Source organism: Notamacropus eugenii, chromosome 5 (assembly GCF_028372415.1).
Source record: "Notamacropus eugenii isolate mMacEug1 chromosome 5, mMacEug1.pri_v2, whole genome shotgun sequence".
NCBI classification, from domain to species: Eukaryota; Metazoa; Chordata; class Mammalia; order Diprotodontia; family Macropodidae; genus Notamacropus; species Notamacropus eugenii.
Window position 1 is genome coordinate 35035519 of NC_092876.1, and position 25535 is coordinate 35061053.

The 25535-nt window shown below is 47.8% G+C and overlaps 2 protein-coding genes across 3 annotated transcripts in view; one reads left to right on the forward strand and one right to left on the reverse strand.

Moving 5' to 3' along the window:
• Window positions 1-1850: 1850 nt before the first annotated feature.
• LOC140504026 (uncharacterized) lies at window positions 1851-13052 on the reverse strand. 2 transcript variants are annotated; one of them, XM_072608514.1, is made up of 5 exons: window positions 12612-13052; window positions 8147-8283; window positions 5895-6798; window positions 4592-4765; window positions 1851-2370 (listed from the first exon to the last, which is right to left on the reverse strand). In XM_072608514.1, exons 1-5 carry the CDS (start codon window positions 12683-12685, stop codon window positions 2187-2189), a joined length of 1473 nt encoding a protein of 490 aa, XP_072464615.1. In that variant the 5' UTR covers window positions 12686-13052; the 3' UTR covers window positions 1851-2186. The 2 variants fall into 2 exon arrangements, with proteins under 2 accessions (XP_072464615.1, XP_072464616.1); XM_072608515.1 differs by lacking the exon at window positions 12612-13052 and adding an exon at window positions 12141-12385.
• The window catches only part of ATAD3A (ATPase family AAA domain containing 3A), a 60267-nt gene continuing 47754 nt past the window's right edge, over window positions 13023-25535 (forward strand). The window contains exons 1-5 of the mRNA XM_072608512.1: window positions 13023-13358; window positions 19547-19623; window positions 20244-20345; window positions 22699-22758; window positions 24868-24937. Of these exons, the coding sequence (XP_072464613.1) occupies window positions 13151-13358; window positions 19547-19623; window positions 20244-20345; window positions 22699-22758; window positions 24868-24937 (517 nt within the window). The 5' untranslated portion in view covers window positions 13023-13150. The remainder of the gene's footprint in view (window positions 13359-19546; window positions 19624-20243; window positions 20346-22698; window positions 22759-24867; window positions 24938-25535) is intronic.

The following is a 25535-nucleotide window of genomic DNA, read 5'->3' on the forward strand; positions in this document are numbered from 1 at the left end:
ATGTGACTTTCCCAGGGTCACACACCTAGTGTCTGAGGTTTGATCTGGAGGAAGAGGAGTGTGACTCCAGGTCTGGAGCTCTACTCATTGCACCACCTAGTTAGCGTACACACACACACACACACACACACACACACACACTACTTGTAAGATATATTTATATACATACAATGGGTGTGCTGCTAGCTGAGTGTTAGATTTTGCAGTATGAACATCTGACCCCTGGCAAACCCTACAAATCAGGGCTTTTTTTTGTTTTGATTATCTGACTTGATAGTGTTAGAGAAAACATTACCGGTACAAATTACACTTACCTCTCTGACCCCAGGGGCTTTTAAGTATACACTTGCTGATGGCATAGCTGGGGCCTCGGCATGCAGTTCTGCCCCATGTAGTACACTACACCCAAAGACATGGGTGAAAACCCAAGTATTGTATATAGGCATGAATGTGCACATGTATATTTTATCTATGTCATTAGACCATAAGCTCCTTAAGAGCAAGGGCCGTCTTCTGCCTTTTTGTATCCCTAGTGCACAGTGCCTAGCACATAGTAGGCACTCAATGTTAACTGACTGATTTTTTTGTATAGTATGAGTGTGTATAAAATCTTGGTGTTTTCTTATTGTCCTTTGGCCCCGAGCTGCCTCTCCACCTCTCTGTCTCTATCCCTCTCTGTCTCTCTGCCCTTCTCTCAATCTCTGTTTCTCTGTCTCTCTGTCTGTTTCTCTGTCTCTCTGTCTGTTTCTCTCTCTCTCCACTCCCAGTCAGAGGAGAGGGCACCGCTTAGGGACAATGACAGCGAGAGGCAGCTGTTTCCCTCACTATGGTTCAGCAGGTATAGGGGCTGTGACCTCCCTTAAAGCCCAACGGCTCAGTAGGTCAAAGCCCTTGGCAAACAGGACTAAAAACTCTCCTTTGCCAAGCCAGCAGCATCAAGCAGGCTGCTGGGACGGAGCTGGGGCTGCACCGCCCCCTCCTGGCCACAGAGCACCTGACTCACTTCCCACCCTGCCTGAAGCTTCTACAGTCAGTCTAGTCTGTTTGATCCTGGTGCACAACACTGTCATTCGGGGGGAAATTGGCCCCCTGGCATTGCCCCCTTGGGGATGCTGTGTTCTGAGCTGCCAGCTAATGATCACACGAAAGCTCCTCAATAAAAATAGGTGTATCTTATGATGTCTGATCAAAGACAGGAGCATTCAATGGGATTTTGTTAATCAGTCCCAACATGATTGTCCTGCCTCCCCAAATACCTAGCTTTTGACTCAACCAAACATTTCAATAACAAACTTAATTCAGCTGTCTAAATGTTAGGGGGAAAAATCACATAATGGGGCCGATCTGTTTGCTTCTGATGTCTCCCCTGGACAGTTAATTAGGCACAATAAAGATACTTTAAAAAACCCCAAAGCACTGGGAAGTGCTGGGTACCTTCAAACACTATCGACCAGAACTTTTTATTTCATCTCGTTTGTAATGTGGCCAACACTGACACCAGCAGCTCCTGTCCCAGGCTTTGCAGGTTAGCATCCTTCCTCCCTCCTTTGATTGTTTAAATATTAACTTACTCTTCAAAGCCCAATTCCACCACTACCGATACTTAGTTCAGGGAGACTTCCGTGATCCCTATCCCCCCAAGTCAGGGCTGGCAACAACCTTCTTCCATGGACTCTTGGGGGCACTCATCTTGTAATATTGTATATTCCAGTTCTCTCTGTTTATCTTATCCCCTAGAAGAGGCTGTGAGCTCCCTGAATGTCATGTATAGAGCCCCACCTGGTATTTGTTTTACTGAACTGAATGAGAACAAGGGTTGTGTTAGCTAAACTTTGCATCTCACTTGGCAGTTGGTGATGGTAGGGATTTAATAAGTGCACTTTGAGAAAGTGAATGAATCGACGAATATCTCTCCAGAGGAAGCCAACCCTTCTCTGCTCAGTTTTAGCAGTGAGGAGAGAAGAGAGAGAAAAGAGAGAGAGAAGCCCACGTCTTGTTTTGACTCCACGTTTCTCTATTCCAAGATGGGACCTTCCAGTCTTTGTCCAATCAGTAAGCAGAGCTATCTCTTCCACTTTCAAATGAAGGCTCCTTTAGGGTTTGGGATCTCTATTCCACAAGGCTAGAGAACCCTGGAGAATTCTAAGGCTTCAGCCTATAGCTTCATTAGCCTTCCAATCCCGTCACTAATGATCCTGCCGAGTGAAAAAGGAATCCAGATGAGTAGGCCTGGAGTCCTCGTTAAACTCCTTGGCCTTGGAAGCCAATTCCTGTGTGGAGTCACAGAGGAATGGTGAGTCCTGGCTCCTCCTCAGCAAGGCAATATGTTTGTGGGCTTCATAATGGAACTGGGAGCTTTTCATTTCGTACCTGAAAATAAGGAACAGCTGTATTGGCCCGCAGAGCCGTGACACAGCACAGGTGGCTGGACTCTGAGCAGGGACCCCCAGGATGTCAAGAATGAAGGGCTGTCCAGGGGTAGATTGAGGGCAGCAGTGGAGCCAGAGTGAGGGGTGTCCCATCCAGGGCTTACCTGTTCATCCCACATTAGACACTCTTTTAAAACGGCTTACTGTAAGGGGATAACGGGGGCAGGGGGCAGTTGTCTAAACTAAACAGTTGTCTAGTTCTATAAACTCACCGTTTTAATTGATAAAAGGGACTCTACTGAGTGGCTCTGAGTACAATGAGCTTGCTCAGCCTCCCAGAATTTGCTATGCAGTGCTATTACTTGTATCCAGTTGATTCTTTGTCCAGAGCATGGGGGGCCCAATGAGACGATGATGACAGGTGCTTGGAATGTGCCCCTCCCCCTTTATCCAGGGGCCCAGAGCTGAGAGCTCATAGCATCTGTCTCTGGGGCATGTGTCTAGTCAGCAAAAGGCCAGGGCATCAGATCTGCTGAAATAACGAAGGCTCGGGTGTGAGTTTATTAGATTTGATCTCTGCCCCAGACCATCCTGCATCTGGAAGCAGAGCTGCAGACGTCTTCCAGACACTCACTCTGAGCCCTTGGAAGCAAAGTATTCACTCAAGGTATTAGGGTGGGATTATATGTTCCCATGTTGTCATAGGGCAGCCAGCAGGCTGGGCACTCCCCTGGGTTTCTAATGGCACGTAAAATCAGGAGTGTGACCAGCCATGTGTGCGGTCCATCACAACAGGGGCCAACCTGGTGCAGATATTTTATGTGGGGCTTCCTCCTTTGGGGAATGAACGGTTTCTGTAGAAACAGACTAACAAACACTGTCAAAATTCTCCTAGAACAAACACCCCAGTGTCTGACTTTGGGCTACGGGGCAGCTGGGAAACAAAACAGAACATAATGCATCTGAAATAACAGCCCACTTGGAATAGGGACAGCATTTCTCCTCAGGAGCAGAATGCCTTAGTTTAGTTAAACTTTGAGCCTCATGTGCAGCTCCCAGTTCCCTAGTTCAGTGTCCCTCCATTTTTTTATGGGCTATGTAATTTTTTTTCCCAAGCAGAGACTACTCTGTCTCTGCCTTTCTGACACTTAGATCTTTGCCTATTAGACAGGGTTGCCTAGTAGCATCCTGTTATTGGGCATAAAGGAAGAAACTCAAGGTAAGACCAGGTAGATCCCAGCTCATAGATTGAAGGCTTGGAGGTTGAAAGACCTCTAGTGGCTTGTAAATTGGAGGTGGGGATGGAAAGATAGGCAACAGAGGAAGATCAAAGAGACCACCTCCCAGGCTGCAGAAAGGAGCTAGCCAAACAGGCCTGTGGACCAGCCCAACAAAAGTGCCATTCTGGGTCAGGGAATGGGAAATGGAACCAGCTGGTATCTCAAGAAATCTCAGGACTGAACTTTGTCTACAACAAGGCTGACAGTGGGGGTGGGAGGTGGTGCACAGCACAGCTGCCATGAGCTGCCATCTTCCTTCTGGCTTTACATTGGCATGAATCCTAGGTAGGCCCAGGAGCCATCAAGGCCCCTCATTCTTGAGCAGAGGCAGAAAACTGGCTACCACTATGTCTGCATGGGCTGGAAGTCTTCATATTGATGATGAGGTCTTTAAAAAATATTATTCACCACTTAGAGAATTTAACTTGGCTACTGCTGAGGGTGTTTGATGCTGCTGGTGGGGGTTGTCCCTGGTGTGGCCAGCCCAGAGATGCCCTGTGCTGTCAGGTTGGCTCACAGACAGCAGACCCATGGCTTGTCTGTCCCTAAGTCTAGACTTCAAAGTTCTCCAGACTGGAAGAACTTGCTGGAGTTTGAGGTCTCCTGGCAGAGCCTTTGAAACGCCCCCCAATCCCTCCCACCCCCCGTTCCCTCCATACCAAGGCGAGGCTGAAGAAGAGAGCTTCAGTAGCTGTCCTTCACTCCTCCTTGAAAATGAAGATGCAACCCGCTAGTTACCTGGAGCACTTTAAAAATGTGGGTTAAAGAGGACCCACAATACAGACCCTTTTCCAATTCTAATAGGAGAAACAAGAGGAGGTCCAACAGAATTCCTAAGGAAAGGGGAGTAACCAAGAGCATCCTGCACCTACGCCTGAGCATCGTGGGGGATACAGGAATGGCCTGGGCATGACCTCCTTCCCAGGGCACCTCAGTACTTACCATTTGGACCTGGGGCCACGGATGTGTTCCAGTTCCTGCTGCCTCTTCAGCTCCAATACCCACTCTTCCTCTGCCCGAAGGTGCTGCAAACGGAGTTGTGTCAAGGCTTTCTGGATGGGGGCCATGGTCCCCAGGGACTGATGCACACGGCCTTCTTCAAGGGTCTGGAAGAACCTGTAATGCACAGACTTGGGGTCCTAAGCTGTCATGGTAGCCCTTTCATTTCACCCCATTTCTGGCCCTGGACCACTACAACCACTCTCCAAGTTTCCCTTGTCCCCTCTGACTTTACTAGCCAAGACATCACTTGTCAAACAAATGGTGTGTTAGTGACTGGCCTTAGGCATGGGTACCTACCTGAACTGTACCACCCTCTTGCCACTGGGCTGTAGTAGGTGCCCAATAAATAGTTGCTAAATTACTGAAATGAGCATTTTAAATCTTGTGCTTTTTTTTTTAAAGAAAAGACTATTATCCTTTTTTTTTCTTAACACAACAGCCATTTCTCACAAATACCAAGCAACCAGAAACCTGTTTCGCATGACTACACCTGCATAACCTATATCAAATTGCTTGCTGTATCAGGGAGGGATTTAGAACTCAAAAAAAAAAAAAAGATGTTAAAAATTGCTTTTACATATAGCTGGGGAAAAAAACCAAACTATTATTCAAACCATCACAAACCACCTCCCCTCATATGAAACATATTCCTCAAATAAGAATTTAAGGAGTGCTAATGCAACTACTAACTGGGAGGTGATGGCTCATCTGGGGCTGCTGGAAAGAGCCTATCAGTGCTGTTGCAGCATCCCAGCGAAGCGGTTCCAGGCCCTGTGTCTTTGAAAGCCACAACTGGCCAATGGAACAGACCCCCTTAGAGATGGAAATTGTGACTTGGGCACAAAGAGACACCTTCATTTCACCATTACCCCACAAAGTGGCAACTTGTGGAGTAAATACTTGGTGAAAGTGTGCCCTGAGAATGACGCTTTCTCTGAAAGGTGCAGATACAACCCCTGGCTAAGTCTGAAGTTTATGGGAAAAATCCCACCCATATGACAGGAAGAGCTGGGGCCAGCACACAGGACTTGGTGACTGGTAGACCAAGGTTGGAATCCTGCCTCAGATTCTAACTGTATGAGCCTGGGCAAATCCCTTCCCCTGAGCCCATTTTCTCTCATCTTACAGATGGGGAATAATACCAGCATTTACCTCCCAGGATTGCTATATGTCTCCAACGAGTTATTAACTATAAAGCAGGGTCTGCAAACTGGAAAGGGTGTAGCCCTATTCTAATCGTTACCTTTTGTTCATCTCCTGAACCAGGGGGGAGGAGATTCCAGGCACAGGCAGGCAATAAGGGCTCCAGGAGTGGCCCAGGGCTTCTTCCTCCTGGGTTTCAGGGGGCATGCAGGTCTGGCGGGCAGCCCAGGCTCCAGGCTTACAAGTTCGAGATCGAGATGGTCTGGTCAGAACTGTTTTCTTTCTGCTCCCCCCGGGTCGGATGAGCTGAGGGGGAGGTTGTGCACAAGCATTGGCTCTGGCTGAGGTGGGTCTCCAGATGGGCCTAGGGGACTGGGAGTGAGACCGGACCCATCTCGTCCTTTTGGAAGCAGGGGAGAAAGAATGGGATCGGGTGAAAGAAAGAGACCTGCCTCTAGGTACCCCTGGAGAGCTGCCTCTCCTCTGGGGAGAGCAGGACCTCACCGGGGTCTTAGGAGGCAGCAAAGACTTTACACCAATCACATGAGGTGCCCCTAGTTTAGGGGGGAAGGACTGTGCAGGGGATCCATCCATCACCAAGGCCAGAGATGGTAGACAGCTACTCATGGGCACCTCACTTCCAAGAAGGCCTGCTCTGTAGTAGCCTGGAGCTAGCGACCTCACTGGAAGGCCTGAAGTCCTAAGGTGTGAGCTGTTTTCCAACGGTCTGGACAAGAGCTGGGGGCTCAGACACTGTCCCCAGTCCATGGGCACCTTCAGCAGGGCTTCCCTCTCCCCCAGGGGAGATGGGCTCCATTGATCTTCAGACCACAGAGACTGACTAGGACTCCAGAGGTCAGCGGCATCCGAACCAGACACATCTGCAGTGTCAGAGTCAAGACTCAGGCTGGGGGCCAAGCGTGGGCGCACTTGGACCTTCAGCTTCTGTAGACTTTCTTCTAGGTCATCAATCGTGGGACTGTCCTTCTGAGAAGACAAATCAGCTGCACAATTGGAGAAGGAAGATACAATCTAAGATCTTGCATATCACAGGGTTTCATGTCATTCAGTTACCAGACTTGTGACAGGACCTTTTGTCATCTCCACCCAGATCCCAGGCTTTCCTAGTAATGGTGACTGCAAAGGAGCGAGGACCTCTAGGGCACTCTCCAAGTGGAGAACAACTCTAAAGTGTGAAGAGACAAACAGGACTATAAGCCCTGCGTAAGGAACCTGGTCAGTGCATTCATGTCATGTTAGACAGGAGAAGAGGTAGGACTTTACTATGTATCAGAGGGCAGCCTGGGCAGCCTTAGCTCTGAAAGCAAAATCCTAAACATCTTACTCTGTAACAAGCAGAGTACGATAACATGAAATTAAAGGAAACGATCATTTAAAAATTTAAGCAAGTTATTTTATGCGTTAGATAAGGTGGGGGGGGTTATATCCACTAAATGGCACTCTGACTTGGTTCCATGCCCCCCCAGTCCTTGGGAAGTTCATCTATGTTCATACTTGTAGTTCCACCCTAAGGCCCAGCCCTGTGTGTGCTGACCAAATGAGTGCAAGCCATCCCACTTAGGTCTTCATACCTACTGCCTGACCTCAGACAGCCGGCAGTCTGCTCAAGCCCCTCAGCTGTGGGCACAGCAGTCAAACCACAGAACCATTCCTTCTGGAATGGGCCCTGCTCTCCATCCCCTTGCCCTGCCCTGAGGATCACCTCAGATGCCTCCCCCATGTGCCAGCTCTCTCTCCCTCTCCCTGTCCCTCTTCTTCCTCTTTCTCCCTCCTCCCTTTTTCTCCCTCCTCTTCTCTCTCTCCCTCTTTTCCCTTTCTCTCTCCTCCTCTTTTCTTTCTCCTTCCTCTTTCTCTCTTCCTCCTTCTCTCCCTTTCTCTCCCTCCCTTCTTTCTCCTTTTTCTCTCTCCCTCCTCCTTCTCTCTCCCTTCCCTCCCTCTCTTCTCTCCTTTCCTTGTCTTTTCCCTCTCTCCCTCTTTTCTTTCTCCTTCCCTCTCTCTTTCCCTCCTCTTTTCCTTCTCTCCCTCTCTCTTTTCTCTCTTCCCTTCTTTCTTTTTCTCCCTTTCTTTCTTTCTCTCTTTCTCCCTCTCTCCTTCTTCAGATTTCTTATTGCACCTTTTTGGGACCTTTCCTTTTGCACTTGTATCATTTTCCCTTGCAATATTGTTACTCCTTTGCCCTCCCCTAATCAGATTGTAGGCTCCCTGAGAGCAGAACCTATGCTCCTGATGCTGCCCCAGCAACAGCCTATGGTGGGCAAACATTCCATTTTAGGGATAAGGACTTGGCTCCTGCCATGTAACCTGGTGAGGCCTGGGCCCACTCATCCTTACCCATTTCTTCCTCTTGAGTCCATGAAGTGTTTTCCAGGCTGCCCGAAGATGCCTGACTCTTGGCTAATTCATGAGCATTATGATGTTGGCCAAGGGCAGTTTTCTGAGTATTACTGAGAAATTCATTTCGTTTCTCTCTTCATAAAACACAATACACACAAAAGTAATTATCAGAGAAAGTCAAGCATTTCCTCCCTTTTGTTCTTTCTCTTGGTATCCCTCTTACATTCAGGCTTAAAATCATCCCCAATTGGATTTCTGTTCTGTTTTAACTGAATGGAGAATATTCTAGGTGTTTTCGAGGATGACCAAGAAGGGGCAGTAGATAAACTACGATAAACTATGATAAACTAGGCCCCCTATTAGGGGCCTAATTAGAGCTATGGGGATAGCCTCACTGGTAGCCACCGGGGAAATCCTCAGTTCTAGAAGCCCCTGGAGTTCTTTGCCTCTGGGCCTGTTCGTTTTTCTCTTCTTTTGGTTCACCTGCTTCTCCTAGTTGATAGCCCTACAGTTCCTTCGAGAGAGGAAACATTCTTACAAGGTACCCTAAGGGTTATAGGTGGTATAGTAGATAGAGTGCCAGGCCAGGAGTCAGGAAGACTCATCTTCCTGAATTCAAATCCAGCCTTAGACACATATTAGTCACTTCATCCTGTTTGCCTCAGTTTCTTCATCTGTAAAATGAGCTGGAGAAGGAAATGGGAAATCACTCCAGTATCTCTGCCAAGAAAACCTCAAATGGGGTCATGGAGAGTCACATGTGACTGAAAAACAACTGAAAGGCTTCGTGGGAAATTTAGCTGCCTTCTTTCAACCCTGGCTACCTTGATGCTCATATTGGTACATTCAGTTCCCTTCTCAAAAGACTTTTCTCTCATCCTCTGGAGTCAAGGCAAAAACATAGCTAGGTGATGATGTTGCATTTTTGTTGGCATCTTAAGGGAAAGTCCATGCCCTCTGCCTATCCCCAAGGAAGGTTGTCCAGGTGGTTTTCTCAAGGAATGATGAGAAATAGCACTTCTGGAGTCAAATGTGTAGTTTGTTCTCCCAGACCAAAGAAATCTTCTCACCTCAAACCCATAACCTCCATGCACTCTTTCAGCTACAGGAAAAAGGGTTATTTATTTGTGAAAATTAAAAAAAAAGGGGGGGGAATAAAATTACCTTTGTTTGTTTGGGGGAAGAAAGAAAGGGTAAGAAAGTCTGGCTAAGGTCCTGGAATATTTTACCTGTCAATGGATGCTTGGGAGTTGGGGAGACACTATTGCAAGGCACATACCCCACTTAGGATTGGCCTCAGGAACTTCATAACTGACTCTCACACTTCCCCAAAACTCCTGTTCCAAAAAGTTGTCTCTTCTTCTTCTTCTTCTTCTTCTTCTTCTTCTTCTTCTTCTTCCACCTCCTCCTCCTCCTCCTTCTTCTTCCTCTTCTTCTCCTTCCTCTTCTTCTTTTCCTTCTTCTTCTTCTTCTGTAGAAAACCTCAGCTCCAGCTTCTTTTCTGTCCTATACCTATGCCTCCAAACTCTGTAGAGTGTCTGCCACTTTGCTGATGAAAAGGTCATCCTTTTCACCAAAGCCATCCCCTCTGATTCTGTCTTTGATCTTCTTACCTCCAGCCTCCTCCTGGACCAATCCCTGTGATCATAGCCCAGCCTCCATAAATCTTCCATTTCTCTCCAGTTCTGGTCTCCTTCCGTCCTTTCTACAAACATGTCCACGGCTCACTGATACATAAAAAACCTTCACTTAAGTCTAGTACCCCCTCAAGCAATGGGCCTATTTCTTTCTTCCCTTTCATACTCCTCTATACTTCTTGGTTCCAATTCCTCTATTCCCATTTACTTCTCAGCCTCTGGAAATCTGGCTTCTGGTCAGACTATTCAACTGATGCTTCTCTCCTCAAGGTCACTAACAGTCTAATTGCTACATCACATGGCATTTTCTCAGTCCTCATCCTTTTTGACCTCCTCACAGCATCAGACACTGCTGGCTACCCCTTCCTCCTGCCTATACACCCTCCTCTGCCTGGGTTTTCTTGACAATTCTATCTCTTGCTTCTCCTCCTACTTGTCCTAGGGCTCTCTGTCCTGGGCCCTATTCTCTTTTATCTCCATACCTTCTCTCTTGTTGATCTCATCATCTCTGGGTTCAATTGTTTTTATTATGCCCCAATAAATCAACCAACAAGGTTGGTGTTGTTGGTGGGATGTTTTTTGTTTGTCTTTTTTTTTAATTCATTCATTTTCACTCACGTTCTACTCTACGTGTCCTCATTTGAGGTTTTCTTGGCAAAGATACCAGAGTGATTTGTCATTTCCTTCTTCAGATCACTTTACAGATGAAGAAACTCAGGAAAACAGAGTTAAGTGACTTGTCCAGGGTCACACAGCCAATTAAGTGTCTGAGGCTAGATCTGAATTCTTGAAGATGAGTCCTCCTGACTCCAGGCCCCCAGTCTATGCACTATGGTGCCTCTTCACCGTCCCTAAGTATTTATTAAGCCACACAGACCATTTGGCTGGGCTGATAAAGAGCTATCTTCAGTCCTGGGTTTAAGTTCTGACTGCCACATTCCAGCTGTGAGACTCTGCAATTTTCATAACCTCCCAGTGCCCCCAAGCAACTTCAAGAATCTAAGGGGTAGAGCAGGTGAAAATCTGCATTGGTAGAGGGAGTTTGCTTATTGAGTTCTTTACCCTCAAATCATCACAGGTCTACTCCTATGTATCAGTCACCAGGCTAGGCAATAAGGACACAAGCCCCAAATGAAACAATCCCTGTCTCGAGTAATTTACATTCTATCATGGAGAGACAACATGGATACATAGAAGTACATAAAAGAAAGACTACTCGGGGGAGGTGAGATGAGAAGAGTGGCCCAAGAAAGGCCAGTAGGAGGTTGTTTTTGAGTTTTGCTTTGGAGGACATAAGGGATTCTATGAGGTGGCTATGAGGAGGAAAAGTCCCAGGTCTATCTATCAAACTCTCATCACTCGCCTGAACTCTAGTACCCTATCAACAACTGCCTGCTTAGACATCTCCATCTGGATGTCCCATCGACATTTCAAATTTGACCCATTCAAAATAGAACATGCTATTTCCCCTTTGAGACCCACAATTCTTTCAAACTTCTTGGCATCATCCTCAACTCATCCTTTCCTTTTCTTCCCCTTCCCCTTCCACCCCAACCAGGGTCTAACCATTTGTCAAAAATCGTGTCAATTCCATCTCCACAACGTATATGGTATCCCTCCCCTTCTCTCTATTCTCCCAGTCACCAACCTCAATAAGGTTTAAATCACCTCTTACTTGGATCACATCCATCCTACAATCCAATAAACATTCATTACAAATGCCTGACTGGACTCCTGTCTAGCAATCTTTTCCTTTTCCAACCCATCTTGCACGCAATTGGCAAACAAAAAACAAAAAAAAACAAAAAAAAAAACCAACCCCTAAATCAAAAGTTTGACCATGTTACTTCCCCTACTCAAGAATCTTTGGTGATTCCCCCTTGTTTTTCAGATAAAATACAAAATCCTCAGCTTGATATTTAAAGTCTCTCACAATGTACCTTCAGCCTGCTTTTCCAGGCACTGAACATTACTCAACTTCATTTACAATATGTTCCAGACAAACTGCTCTCTTTGACGCTGGTATTCTATCTCCTACCTCCATACCTTTGTAGAGGCTCATCCCTATGCTTAGTATGGCCTCCCTTTTCATTTTATCATGGTGATGTCATTTTGGTCCTCTTCGAAGACGAAGGACAACAACCAACCAGCCAACCATGGCCTCCTCTCTCCCCTTCTCCTCTTAGGATCCCTGGTTTCTTTCCAGGTTAAGTAAATTCACCTCCCCGGTCTTTAAAGCATTCCTCCAGAATCAGGGGTGGGGAACCTCCAGACTCTACTACTGTCTCCCTCTTCCCCATGGAAATCACTTGGTATATCTTTTGGACCTTTCTTGTATATACATAGTTACTTACATGTATCTCCCCACTTGAGTGAAGGCAGGGCAATTTCTGCCTTTCTTTGTATCCTCAGCACTTAGCACAGTTACTGTCTGGCACACCATTGGCACTAAACACTTGTTTAATTGTATCCTCCCCAGTAGAATATAAGCCCCGTGAGGGCAGAGACTATTTCGGTTTTGTCTTGCACCCCTAGAAACTAGCACGGCCACTGCATATCTTAGGCACTTAATAAATGCTTGTTGAATCAGTGAATGAAGGCTCAGCTCGGGGTCCACCTCTTATAGGAAGCCTTCCCTGGTGCCCTCGGTTGCTAGTGCTCCAGACCCTGATTCTCTGGGTGACTCTGAGTACCCTGGTTCCACTCCCTGGGCCTCAGTTTCCCCTTCGGTGCAATGAGGAAAGTGGGGTGGATGGGGCTCAGTGATCTCCCCAGTATTTTCCCAGCTCGGGCCGTCTCCGGTTCCTCCTGCCGCTCGCACTCACCGGAGTGGGGCCCGGTGCCCGCGCAGCACGAAGCTCAGGGGCTCCGGGGGTACCGGCTTCTTAGGCGCCGCCATGGCCTGAACACCGCCCGGCGTCCCCTAGCAACGGGGCACCGCTCTGCGTTGCTAGGCGGAAGTGACGACACGGGCACGGGCCCTCTTTCCGGCCCGTCACGCCCTTGACCGTTCCCTCTCGGCCTCCGTTGCCGGCGACTCCGACGACCTCGCTCAGCCCCGCCCCGACCACCTTTCCCCCGGAGTCGGGGCAGCCAATGGGTTGCGGCGAGACCGAGTCTCGCTGGCCGGCGAAGGAGGCGGGGCTGTACGCGAGGGAGGAGTCATGCGTGCCCGCAGCCAATCCGAAGGTAGAACGTCCCTTAACGTGAGGTTCGGGGCGCACGTTCTCCTAGCGCCCGCCCCCCGAGGGGACGGGTTTCTTTTTCTGCGCTTGCGCCTTGGGCGCAGCGTGACGGCTCGCGCCGCGTGTGCAGGCGCCTCAGCTCGGTGGGCTCGCGTGGGGGGCTCGGGGTTGGCCCCGCCATGTCGTGGCTCTTTGGTGTCAACAGGGGTCCCAAGGGCGAGAGTCCGGGGTCCGTGCTGCCCCTGCCGCCCACGATAGGAGGAGACGGCGGCGGAGACCGGGCGGGAGGCGGCGGGGACCGACCCACGCCCAAGGACAAATGGAGCAACTTCGACCCCACGGGCCTGGAGCGCGCGGCCAAGGCGGCGCGGGAGCTCGAGCACTCGCGTGAGTGGGTCACCCCGGGGTCATTTCTCCCATTCCCGGCCTCGCAGACCTGGAAACGCGAGCCCCTCCCCCTCCCCCTTGCCCTGCTTCGTGGGGAAACTGAGGCTAGGGCCTTCCCACGTCTAAGATTTCTCCTTTGAGGGAATGGGAAGCCTGACTCGTCCCCGCCTGTGGGCCCCTGCCACGCCACCACGTGGGGCCGCTGGGACCCTGTGGGAGCGAGTAGAAAGTGTGGATTTGGACCTGGAGGCAGGACGCTGCCCTTTGACCCCCGTGACCTTAGGCCTGCCCCCTCGCCCCCTCCCCCGGCCTCATTTCTGCCATGGTCCCTTTGATCTATGGGCAGTGCCTGAAGGTGGAGGGGAGAGGGGAAATGATGCCCACTTGTCACCTCCCAGGACACCTTAGGGTTAAGTATTCCTCAGTATGGGATTCTTTGAGCGCCTTCTGTGCGCAAAGCATTGTGCTAAGGCGTTGGGGATGCAAAGAAAGGCGAAAAAATAAAACAAGCACCCTGAGTTCAAAGGGCTCACAACTATACAAAAGTCTTGGTCAGGGTACATTGGAGGTGATCCATGTAGGAAAGGCCTTAGAGGTAAGGAAGATTGGGAAAGGCTTCCTGTAGGAGGTGAGGCTTGGTTTGGGGCTTGAAGGAAGCCAGGAAGGAGAGAGTTCCAGGTATGGGGGACAGCCAGAGAAAATGCCCAATGGTGGGAGGGGAGGTGTTTTGTGTGAGAAACAGCAGGGAGGCCAGTGCCGCTGGATCACCAACTACATGGTAGGGAAGGGGATTGTGTAAGGCATGAGAAAGGTGGGAAGGGGATAGGTTGTGAGACCCTTTAATAAATGCCAAACAGGGTGTAATAATTGATATAGAAGCAATAGGGAGCCAGAAGTTGATCAAATGGGAGAGGAGGATTGGGGGTAGAGATCAGACCTGAGCATTTGGGAGATCATTTTCACAGCTGAGTGGAGGATTAACTGGAGTGGAAAGAGATAGACTGAAGGTAGAACATCTATTGCAGTAGTCCATGAGTGAGGTGATGAGGATCTGCACCAGGATGGTAGCAGTGTCAGAGGACAGAGGGGGCATATTTCAGCAATATTATCAAAGTAGAATTGACAGGACTTGGCAGCAAGAGATTGGATATAAGAGGAAGGGAATGAGCCAAGGTCCACATCTAGGTTTTGAGACTAAGTATCTGGGAAGATGCTGGTACTCTTGACAGTAACAGAAAAATTGGGATGAGGGCAGGGGCTTGTGGGAGGAAATATCAAGTTCAAGATATATTTAGGAAGTTTGGGAGACATCTATTTAGAGGTTTCCTATGAGCAGCTGGAGGTGTGAGACCAGAAGTCAGGGCTGGACAAATAGATCGTCCGCCTGTAAATGAACATGAACCTGTATGAGCTGATGAGATTAAGCAAAAGAGTCTGACAGTAGACCATGCTTCAAATCTCAGTTTTGACATACTGCATGTTTGCCTGCTGACTTGGGGAAGGGAAAGGGGCCGTGCGGGGCATGGTCAGAACCAAGAGGAAGAACAGAGGGAAGGGAAGGAGGGATAGCCATGTAGGGACTGGACAAGGACATGGAAGGTAGATGATGAATGACAGACACACAGTACCCAGGTGCTGACAGACAGAGGTAGACAGAGGAGGGCTAAGGTCTCTGTACTAGTAGAGGTGGTCTCTACCCATGTCCATTCTTCTGCTTTCTCTTGGAGGATTTTTTTTTTTCCTTTTAGGATTTCTTGGTGGAGTAGTGAGATGCTGCAGAGTACAGACCTGGGGCAGGAGCAAAGAGAGCACATAGTACTATACAGTTAAGATTGATATATTTTTTTTTGAATGCAGGTTTTTTTCAGAATTCTTTACATAAAGTCAAATTTGCATGATGCAAATTTACATAGAGTGAGAACTGTCTGTATAGAGGGAGAAGAGAATGCAGGCCAGAGCATTAGAGGAGCCCCGCTGTGAATATCTAGCATTTCTTTATCATTTCCTCTCCCTAGGGATGCGAAAAGAAGGCATTGAACTGAGTTGTCTTTAAGGGTAGGATTCTTTTGCCATTGGCTTATCTTCATTTTTAATAACCTACCCTGCTTTAAGTTCTGGAGATCTTTGGAAAGAATGGTCACTGGACTGGGTTGATGAGGATGGCCACTTGCTGGAGGTGCTGTCTCCACCTATCTTTACTAAACAGAACTGCAGAGTAACATTAAAGCAGGAAAGAACCTTGTCCCCTCATTTTACACTTGGGAAAACAATGTTCAAGGTCATACCACTGCTTTCGGAGCCAGGACTGAACCCTTCTCCTTGAACATTGGTGATGAAAGCAAAATATTTTCATGACTCAAGCAAAGCGACGAGTATCTGTTTTGGCCATCGATTGTCAGTATGAGTAAATGCAGGACATTCCTACCAACTCCTAAGTTCCTTTCTCCTCCTAGTGACCCAAGTAATGCCGGGAATAGGATGCCTTGGCAACAGGATAGCTTGTTACAGCTCCCCTGTAATTGTCTGTGTATGTGTATTCGCTAGACTTTGAGTTCCATTAGGACAGGGACCTTGTCTTTCTTCTTTTCCCTAACTAATGTGGGCCCTTATACTCTAAACACTTGGTGGTTGATGATCATGTTATCTTTTCCCACCACCCATCAACCAAACTCATTTCCACTCCATGCGCAACCCAGACTGGGATAAGTAAGGATTGCGTGATGGCTTGGTAGTGAAGTTATTCAGGCATGTCTTTCTGCTGTTGCTTTCACTGGTTCTTCCCAACCCCTAAAATGTGTGTTTTGTAGAGTTCTCTCCTCTTCTGTCTTCTCTGTTCTTACTCCTTGTAGGGTATGTTATGGTGGGGATTTCTTTTGTGGATGGGTTGGACTAGAAGGCCTCTTAGTCGGTCCCTTTCAGCTTTTGGATTCTGTGATCATTTGGTGACTTTATCCATTTCCTCTCTTCATCTGTCACTTGTAAAGGTGACTCTCCAGGCTTATATGCCTATAGTTTTGCTCTTAACCTGTCTGCCTCAGTTTCCATAGTTGTAAAATGGAAATCATTCTAGCATCTGTCTCATCAGGCTGTTGTGAGGAACAACTGAGATAATACCTGCACAGTACGTAGTGCCTGGCACATAGTAGGGGCTTCATAAACACTTATTCCCTCTCCTTCGTGTCTCTACCACATTCTAGATTAGTACTTCCAACTAGTTGCTGAATGTCTTCACTAGTAGGATCATGGCGTCACAGATTTGGGTCTGGGAAGGGATCTTAAAGGTCACCTGGTCTTAGCTTTCATTTTACAAATGAGGGAACTGAGACCCAGAGACCCATTACCTTGCCCAAGGATAGACATAGTGAGTAGTGCTGGGAATTGGAGCCATCCTCTCAGATTTCATTCTTCTTTATCCTGCTGGTGCTGCCCTCACCATCACCTTCAATTCCCCATGTGCCCCGTTTCCTTGTGGCATCTCTCTGATAATGCTGCCATTATCATTTTTTCAAGCCAGATTAAATGGCATTTCCACTGGGTATTTGAAAAGGCTCATTGATTCTTCTTTCTCTGCACAGCTTCTTGCGAGGTGTCCACTCCATTCCTTGCTGGAGCTTGCCTCTCCAGAGGCCTCCCTGCATCCTTTCCTGTTTGTTCCACATTCCACTGCCAGTCAGTCACCAGTCGTTGATTAAGCACCTACTATGTGCCAGTCACAGGTGCTGGGGCTACAAAGACAAAAAAAGAGAAAGCATCCCAGTTCCAAGGAGTTCTCATTCTGGGGGGCGGGGGGAGCGGGGAAGGAGTAAAGGGGAGAGAGAGAGAGAGAGAGAGTGTGTGTGTCTGTGTACCTAGAGGGAGGGTACTGGCAGTTGGGAGACGTTAGGTTATGTTACTTCCTCAGAAATTTTCATTTATTCCCTGATTATTCTTTGATCTCAGCCTGGCATTCAAGGTCCTTCACTCTGTAGCCAGCTTGGCCTCCTCCTTAAGCCAACAGCCTCAAACTTAGAGAGAAACGAACCCTGTGAAGAGCATATTGACTTAGAAAACCACCAATTAACACCATTTTGTTTTATTGTACTTTTATTTACTTTGTTAAACATCCTGAGGACATCCCTGCAGTGCTCAGAGGCCTTCACCTGAAGCCAAAGCCAAGTCTTCTCCTTTTTCCTTTCTCACCCAGCACTTTGGCTTCTGTCAATCCCATCACTGAGTCCCCCCTCTCTCCCCCTTGACCCTATCATTCAAGACCCAGTGGATAGAGCACTGGCCCTGGAAGATTCATCTTCCTAAGTTCAAATCCAGCCTTAAATATTTACTGACTGTCTGACTCTGAGCAAGTCATTTATCCCTGTTGGCCTCAGTTTCCTCATCTGTAAAATGAGCTGAAGAAGGAAATGGCAAATCACTCCAGTATCTTTGCCAAGAAAACCCCAAATAGGGTCACAGAGATTTGGACATGACTGAAACGGTTCTATAATAACATCGACTATCGATTTATTTTTCCATGTTGGCCATGTTTCTTTGTAGCATTTTCCACAGGTCTCCCTGGGACTCCAGGTGTCAGTTGTCTGGCCAGGGTACAGGTAAACCTGTGGCCTAGGATCAGAAGTCATAGAGTGAACCTATGACCCCTTCACTAACCCCCCTGAACCATCCATGATTAACTGGTGTCAAACCTGTGTAGAGCTATATGTCATCCCTCTTTTGCATGGCTCCTCTCACTTGTTTCTTCTAGACTTTGAATTTTATTCTTTGGCTTTGGTTAGCTTTGATTAGATTTGAGCAGATAGGGATGCTGATATTGAGGACCATGTTTTCCCATCTCTTCAATGATTTGTCCTTTGGAGAAAGTTTGATTGTTGTACAGTCCCAGGGAGGTCAGCATGCCTTCCCATTACCTCTGTGGCTGGACCAGCAGAGATGGCTGTGAAGCATCCTCTTGGATAATGACCAGACCTTCCCTCTGTGACTGGTGTCCATTCATGTGTGATGTGCTCCTCCTTGGAGAAGGCTTGCTTTAGCTGGCAAGGCCAATCTTGAGTCTTTCTGCTTTTAGCTTCCGAGCCTCACTGGAGCCGGATTCTTGGTACTGGGCAGCCGTGGCTCCAGCTCTCTCTTTTCTGGGGCATGTTTTTATCCAGAGCATTGTTTCTAGGGCATTTGTTAGGAGATAACTGTTTGTGAAGCAGGTGAATTTCAAAGCCATCTATAAATGTCAGTTGTTACAATGAAGCACTTTTTTGCAGCCACTTGTTATAGTATCTCTTTTCATTTGGGTGACTGGTTGACCAGAATTTCTGGTCAAATAATCCTGCCTCATGCAGGGGATAAGAACTCAGTCCTGAGAATTCTTAACTTGATATATTCATTTTTAATCCACTAAAGACAAACTCTGCTGACTTCTCCTTTAGTCCCTTGGTGTTGTGGCCCTAGCCCCTAGGCCAGGCTCTGTTGCATTACTCTGCAGCTCAGCCAGACTACAGGCCCCCTGTCTCTTTACATTGGCCATCCAGTGCTTTTCACTAACTCCTCTTCTCCTCCAAGTGTCTCCTGAGCACCCTAGCTGCTTCTGCCCTCCCTTCCAAAACTGCCTTCAGTGTCTTCAATATGTAAACTCTCGCTAGAATGCCAACTCCCTGAAGGTTGTTCCATTTTTGTCTCTCTATCCCGGATACAATGACCTGCACATAGTAGGTGCTTAGTAAATGCTTGCTGATTGATTGTTAGACACTTTTTATGTAATTGGACATTATAAACTTAGAATCTTTATATTCCTGAAGGGAACCACAGTTCAGTAGGCATTTGTTAAGTGCTTATTTAAATGTTCTGAGAGATGCAAAATAAATTCACACAGGAATTGCCTGTTTCTGTGGGTAGAAGAAGTGAATGGAGGTGGGGGTTCATCTAGACCTTGTCAAATGAATAAGATGAGGATGGACAGAAAGAAAGGCCAGAGGACTGACTAAAGGAGGAAGAAACTGTGTGAGCAAAGGTCTGGAGAGAGACAGGAGTGCGCGCATGTGTGTGTCTGTGTCTGTGTGTGTGTGTAGCAGAGCCCCTCGGGAGAGACCCACATCAGCAGTATGGCATGCCAAACAAAGAGAAACATGGGGGACTCTTACAATGGGCTAGGATTCTTCGGTGACACAAATTCTCTCTGAGTGTTTGTCTCCATTGCCCTGTAGGACATGCCAAGGAAGCACTCAGTCTGGCACAGATGCAGGAGCAGACTTTGCAGCTGGAGCAGCAGTCAAAGGTTAAAGTAAGTTGTCTGATTTCTTGTTCATGTCTCTCATTAGATGTTGTGATTTCCAGCTTTACTGCATTTTAGCCCATGATTGAAGAAGAGGAGAAAAAGAAGGTTGAGGTGGACCACAGCTGGCAAATTTTGGTGTCTTGAAGTTGACTTTACTTGGCTTGATAGGTGAAGGGCTTGGCCAGGTATAGATATACACAGTCATAAGGCCTAGGCTTTGTGTACAAGGCCAGGCAGCCTCCAGCCCAGTACAGCCTCAGATGTTCATCTAATAACATTCAGTTCCCCAAACAGTATAGCAGCATTCCAAAACATGAGGTTAGGGACCTAGAAGTGCTAGTTTGCTTTTTTTAATGTGTTTCACGGCTTCTTACAGTATCTGTTTTTGTTTCTGTGTCTTTTTATGCCTGTCTTTAATGGAGTGTGTATATGCGTCTGGACATCAGTGGGCTTCCTCAGGAGCAGCAGAACGCTCCTGGGTCTTTGAGGCACTTTTTGCTCACAGGCAGCTGTTCCAGAGGGAGCTGGACCTAAAGGGATACCTCATGGAGAGCACTCATAGCTTGGTTTTCCCCATAGCCCTGGCTGCAGATGTGTTCACTTCCTGACTGTTATCCTTCTTAAAGGAATACGAAGCTGCTGTGGAGCAGCTGAAGAACGAGCAGGTTCGGATACAAGCGGAAGAGAGAAGGAAGACGCTAAATGAGGAAACGAGACAGCATCAGGCAGTAAGAACCTTGGCGTTGTTGGGGGGGAGCTGCCAGTGTTGGGTGTTGGCAGAGGGAGTGTGATGGTTGTGAAGGCTATTGAAAAGATAGTACTCATTCCAGGTCGTTACACCTAAAACTTGTTGTATAGTCTCGTGATTATCTTGAAATATGGGAGGTGTGACTGATTCACATAAAGGATCAGTGTCCCTGGTAATTCTGGGGGGTCTTTCTGAAGACTTCCCTTCCGTAATCAAAAGTGCTGAAATGGCTTTATCGCTTTATTTATTCATTTATTAAATTGCTGTCATCCCGTTCTAAACTCTTCTTAGTTCTCATCGTCCCCTTCCATCATCTGACCCTCTGAATGCTCCTAGACAGTCATCTCTGTCCTTCCCAGTTCCTACCATAGAGTTGGCCAGGGCTCTGGCCTGCTTTCCAGTCCCATACCTCTTTGCAGTCAGAACCTGTACTTTGACCTCTTCCTCCTCCTTCACAAATGGCACCAGGAAAAACTGCACTACATACTGTGCTGCTGTGTCTTCCTGTCAACCAGGCCAGCCTTTGATGCACCAACCCATGATAGCAACTGTTCCCTTCCCATGGTGGCTGTTTCTTCCAGGCCTCCACAGTACCTCCCCCCACACTCTGCATGGAGCTCTCGGCCTTACCCTTTACTGAGCACACAGAGCTAGTCAGCCAGCTCTCCATCTTCTCCCCTTCTCTATACCTACCAGTCCCTTCACCGCATCCCTTGTTCTTTCCTCCTCTGCTTCAGTCTGATGAGGAAGTGGCCTTTCTCCTACCAAAGTCCAGCTCCTTCACATGTCCTTGGTCATCTACCAAACCAACCCACAGCTCCCTACTCCATCCCTCCCAGACCCTCCTATCCTTGAAAGCTCTTGGCCTTTGAGTTTTTTTTCCTTTTCACAGCCAATCTCTGAAAAGAAAAGCTATCTGCACTCCCTGCCTCAACTTCCTCTCCTGTCTTTGGCCTTTTGTAGTCTGGCTTTCCACCTTGTCTTTCAGCAAATTGCTCTTTTCAAAATTATCAGTTATCTCCTTTGTTTATTTTTGACCTGGACTTGTGATTTCATTGGTAGAGGAAATTCCTGATGAAGAAACTTCCTCACCAGTGCAGATGAGAGCTGGGAGGTGAGGGAGTTGGCTCAACTTTCATAGCCAGTGTGTATCCGACTCACTGGAGGTTTTACTGTACTTACTGCTGCCCTACCTTCAGGGACTTAGCTACCAAATCTAATACTGTTCTCTCAGTTCTCCTTTTTGACTTCTCTGTTGTGCCTGACTCTGGTGATTGTCTTCTCTGGATGCTTCCTCCCAAGAGAGAACTCTTGGGTCCCTTCCTACCCTCTGAGTGTGCCCCAAAGCTCCATCCTGGGCACTCTTCTCTCTCCGCTTTCTCAGTGGGTGGCTTCATCACCACCAGTGATTTAATGATCCAGTGCAGAGAATTCCCCAAGACTACTCTCTCTCCTGATTTCCATTTACTGGATGTCAGCAGACAGGACAGACTCAAGTAGTCAGTGCTGTCCATGTGGTTTCCCTGTCCAGATCTCCTGTCAGACCGTGTCAGCAGCCCTACTCCAACTCCATTCATCTCTGGGACTCAAGATAACCCCCTTCTTTGACCTTTCCAGCCTCCTCATGCATTCCTGCCCCTCTGCTGCCCGTGCTCTGGCGTTTCCCTGCTCAGGTGACTTGTATCTCTGTCTCCAGGCCTTTCTTTGCACAGACTCCTCCAAGCCAGGAATGCCAGTGATCCTGTTTCCTTCAAAGTCACTGTGAGATCTTTCTGATTGCCCCAGCCTATGGTGCCCTGCCCTCCACTCCAACCCCCCCCAAAACCATTGCATTTCTTTTGTATATTCTTCTATATGTATATTTTTCCTGTGATAGGATGTAAGCTCTTTGAGGGCCTGGAAGGTTTCTTTTTTGTCTCTGTATTGCAGCACCTGTGTGTCTGGCGTGTAGTTAGTATTTAATAAATGCTTATTGATCAATGGAATTGTAGCTCCTCTATGAATTTCTTTTTAATTCATTATTTAAATCAGTGCATCAAGGTACCTGCTGTTTTATTTTGTGGGTTTGGAAATTTCTTCTCTGGAGCTAGATCCCAGCCCATTTATAATTTAAAGTCCTTGAGATTTGCTGGAACGCTGACCTCAAAGCTTAGTATTACTTGTAGAAGGTACAGTAACAGTGGTTGGGCAGTCACAGAAATACTCTCTCTAAGAGCTGTGGGCTTGTGATGACTTCAGCTACATTTGGGGCCAAACCCCGAGGCCTCCAGCTCTCGGGCCTCCTTTCTATCCGCTTGGGCCCTCCATCTGATTTCCTCCTTTTCTCTTTACAGAGAGCCCAGTATCAGGACAAGTTGGCTCGGCAGCGCTATGATGACCAGCTCAGACAGCAGGTGAGCAGCGTCAGAGAGCAAGACAGACTGATCTGTCTTGTGGCTGCCCGACACCAGTGAGGGGGGCTGTTGTTTCTTGTGAACTTTAGGGGAGAGAATCAGAAATTTTTGTTGTTGTTCAACTACAGGTTTTTCCCGTGTTTTTTGTTTTTATGGATATTTTCTCTGTCTTACATCACCGTAGTATCCAGTGTGTTTATCCCTTTCCCCAAGAGTTCTCCCGTATGACAGAGCGGTTTTTTAGAGGCAAAAGAATCGGCACAACTGAACACTCACAGTGTAGAGCACCTGCGGACCTCCCACCTCCGTGAAGGAGGCTAGGTTGGGGCACCTTCTCGTAGAACAAATAAGCCCTGCTTGATCTTGATGATTTTGTTAAATTTGCGTTTGACCTTTGGACACATCATTGTTCTTTCAACAGACGTTGTTGTGGTTACTGTGTATGTTTTCTTGGCTCTGCATCTGTTTCTCTGTATTCCCATGGAGCACATCGGTATTCTGTTACATTCAAATGCCACTTTTTATTTAACCATTCCCCAATTGATGGGTACTTACTTTGTTTCCAGTTCTCAGCTATCAAAAAAAGTTCTGCTCTGAATATTTTGAAATGTATGGGGATGAGACGTAGGATTTCTAAGAGATGGTGATGTGCTTTGCTGAGGATATCTGTTAAGAGCCTAAGGATTGCTTTCAGTGCCCCTGTGCTCATGGTCCCCTCCTGTCCCCTGGAATCTATTCACTGGGAAGCTGAGCTGTCATCCAGATTCTCTGCCTCAGACCAGCTGGTGGGTCAGCCCTGGCTCTGGAGGCCTTGGAAATTTGGAGCCGTCGGAATCAGTTGTTTGTCTGTCAGCTTTGAAAAACAGCTGGGACCTGGGGTCAAGATTCGTTAGGGGAAGGTGACAGCTCAGCCTGTGTCTAAATAAGATAAGTGCTGATCACCAAAGAAAGCGTTAGAAGTGTTTAGTCAGTAACAGTGTTCCAGCTTTGCTGCAGAGTAGCTGGTCTTTGACCAGCGTGAGTACAACCTTGCCCCCTGACTGTGTGCCCCTCACCATCCAGGCTTAGAGGGGCCTGGGTCCCGCCACCTGGGGGATGTGGAGGGGCACCCCTGCATGCCATCCTGGGGCACTGCAAGGAGACTCAGGTGGAGAAGGCTCCCTTTCCTCAGGAGTGAGGGGCTTGTGCTCTTACCTCTTGGAGCTCATACTCTCACCTCCGTCTCTAACTTTCCTAGTTCTGCAAGTGACCTTTGAAAATTCATCTTCTTTGTGTTCTGTTCTTCAATTTTAATTGTGGGGAGAACAGTTCAGAAAGTTGAATGTTTCGGAAAGTAGTATCAGTTCTGAAATCACCCTCTTCTGGAAAAAGGCCTTCTCAAGAGTGTGTGCATGTTTGCACACCTCATTGGGAGCTGGTATTCCATTCTGGACTCACACAGTTCTACTGCAGGGCATTTTGATGAGGGTGGGGCTGTGGGACACCAAATGAAGGTGTGAGGCCTTGCTCCCAGCAACCACAGCTGATGGTATAGTCTTCCCAACTGTGCTTGCCAAGTGGGGAATAGTCAGAGGTGCTGATTCTGAGTCCTAGAGTTAATACTGTGTCACTGAACTCAGTTTGCCGTGCAAATCCCTGGTCTTGTGTTTCCCATGGCTTGTTGAATGAAGATGGAAGGAAGCTCTGAGCCAGCTGGCGCTTTGAAGTGTAACTAGAGAAGGTGTTTGACCTCAGGAGGTACTTGTATCCCTGCCTTCCTGGAAAGCAGAAAAACCTCTGGGAATTACAAATGGGAGCTTCTCACTGCAGTGGCTTCTGAGCTGGAGGACACCAGCCACGCAAGGGGCTAGGCTTGCAACCCTCCTGCTGCCAGAGCCTTTGTAGCACAGCCCTGCCCAGCTTTCGTTTCATTTTCACCTTTGGTCTTTGGTGGGGTATGGTCTTATTCTGTCATCCCTGGTCTGACTGCCTTGCTCCCTTTTCTAACATGTGTGTGATCTGTGACCAGAGACCCTCTGCAGCATCCTACTGACCCATAGGCCCCCTCTTCACAGAATGGTCACCTTGAAAACTTCACCTCCTCTGCCTCATTTGTGTTTTTCCCGCCAGCAACTTCTCAATGAAGAAAACTTGAGGAAACAGGAGGAGTCTGTGCAGAAGCAAGAGGCGATTCGGAGAGGTAAGGCCAGCCGAACGGGTGCCAGGCAGAAGCTGAGAACCAGTGTGCGCTTCCACAAGAGTCGTGAAGAGGGTCTAGACTCTCAGGAAAGAGGAGGGAGGGTTTGGATTGAAGAGTGTCGGTTGGGTTGGCTCAGCTCTGCTAACTTCTGTGTTACAAGGGAGGATTCTGTGGGCACTGAGAGAAATGCAAAAGACCAGCAAGAAAATGCTTTAAAGATGGACCCCAGAAAACAGAGTTGAGAAGGGGAGGGAAGCAGCGGCTTTATCACTTCTGCTGTGATTAATTCAGTGGCTGCTTTTTAAACGTAATCCTCTAGAGGAGCTCACGATTACACACAGACAGTGAGGTGTTTGTGCAGGGTGGATTTCATAATTAAACAGAACATTGTAAAATAATGTAGATGAAGACACTTGACAGCATCCTCCTGATCAGGTGGGAATGAGGGAATTGCAGAGGCGTTCAAGGCCTCAGGCGTAACCATTGCCGTGGCTGGCGCTTGTGTTTGGGGGTGTCCAACCCCCAAAGTCAGTCTCCTCATCTGTAAAATGGAGAATTGTTCTAGACCATCTCCAGAGCTCCTCCCTCTGCATCTGGG

Bases quoted from the DNA above. Each gene is read 5' to 3' on its own strand.
- LOC140504026 (XM_072608515.1), bottom strand. From the start codon at position 12,229: ATGGTGTGCCAGACAGTAACTGTGCTAAGTGCTGAGGATACAAAGAAA. The intron at 6,799-8,146 runs GTAAGGATGAGT...CCAATTGTGCAG, and splicing joins GACTCAAGAGGAAGAAATGG to CTGATTTGTCTTCTCAGAAG. The intron at 2,371-4,591 runs GTAAGTACTGAG...CCTTATTTTCAG, and splicing joins CGTGGCCCCAGGTCCAAATG to GTACGAAATGAAAAGCTCCC.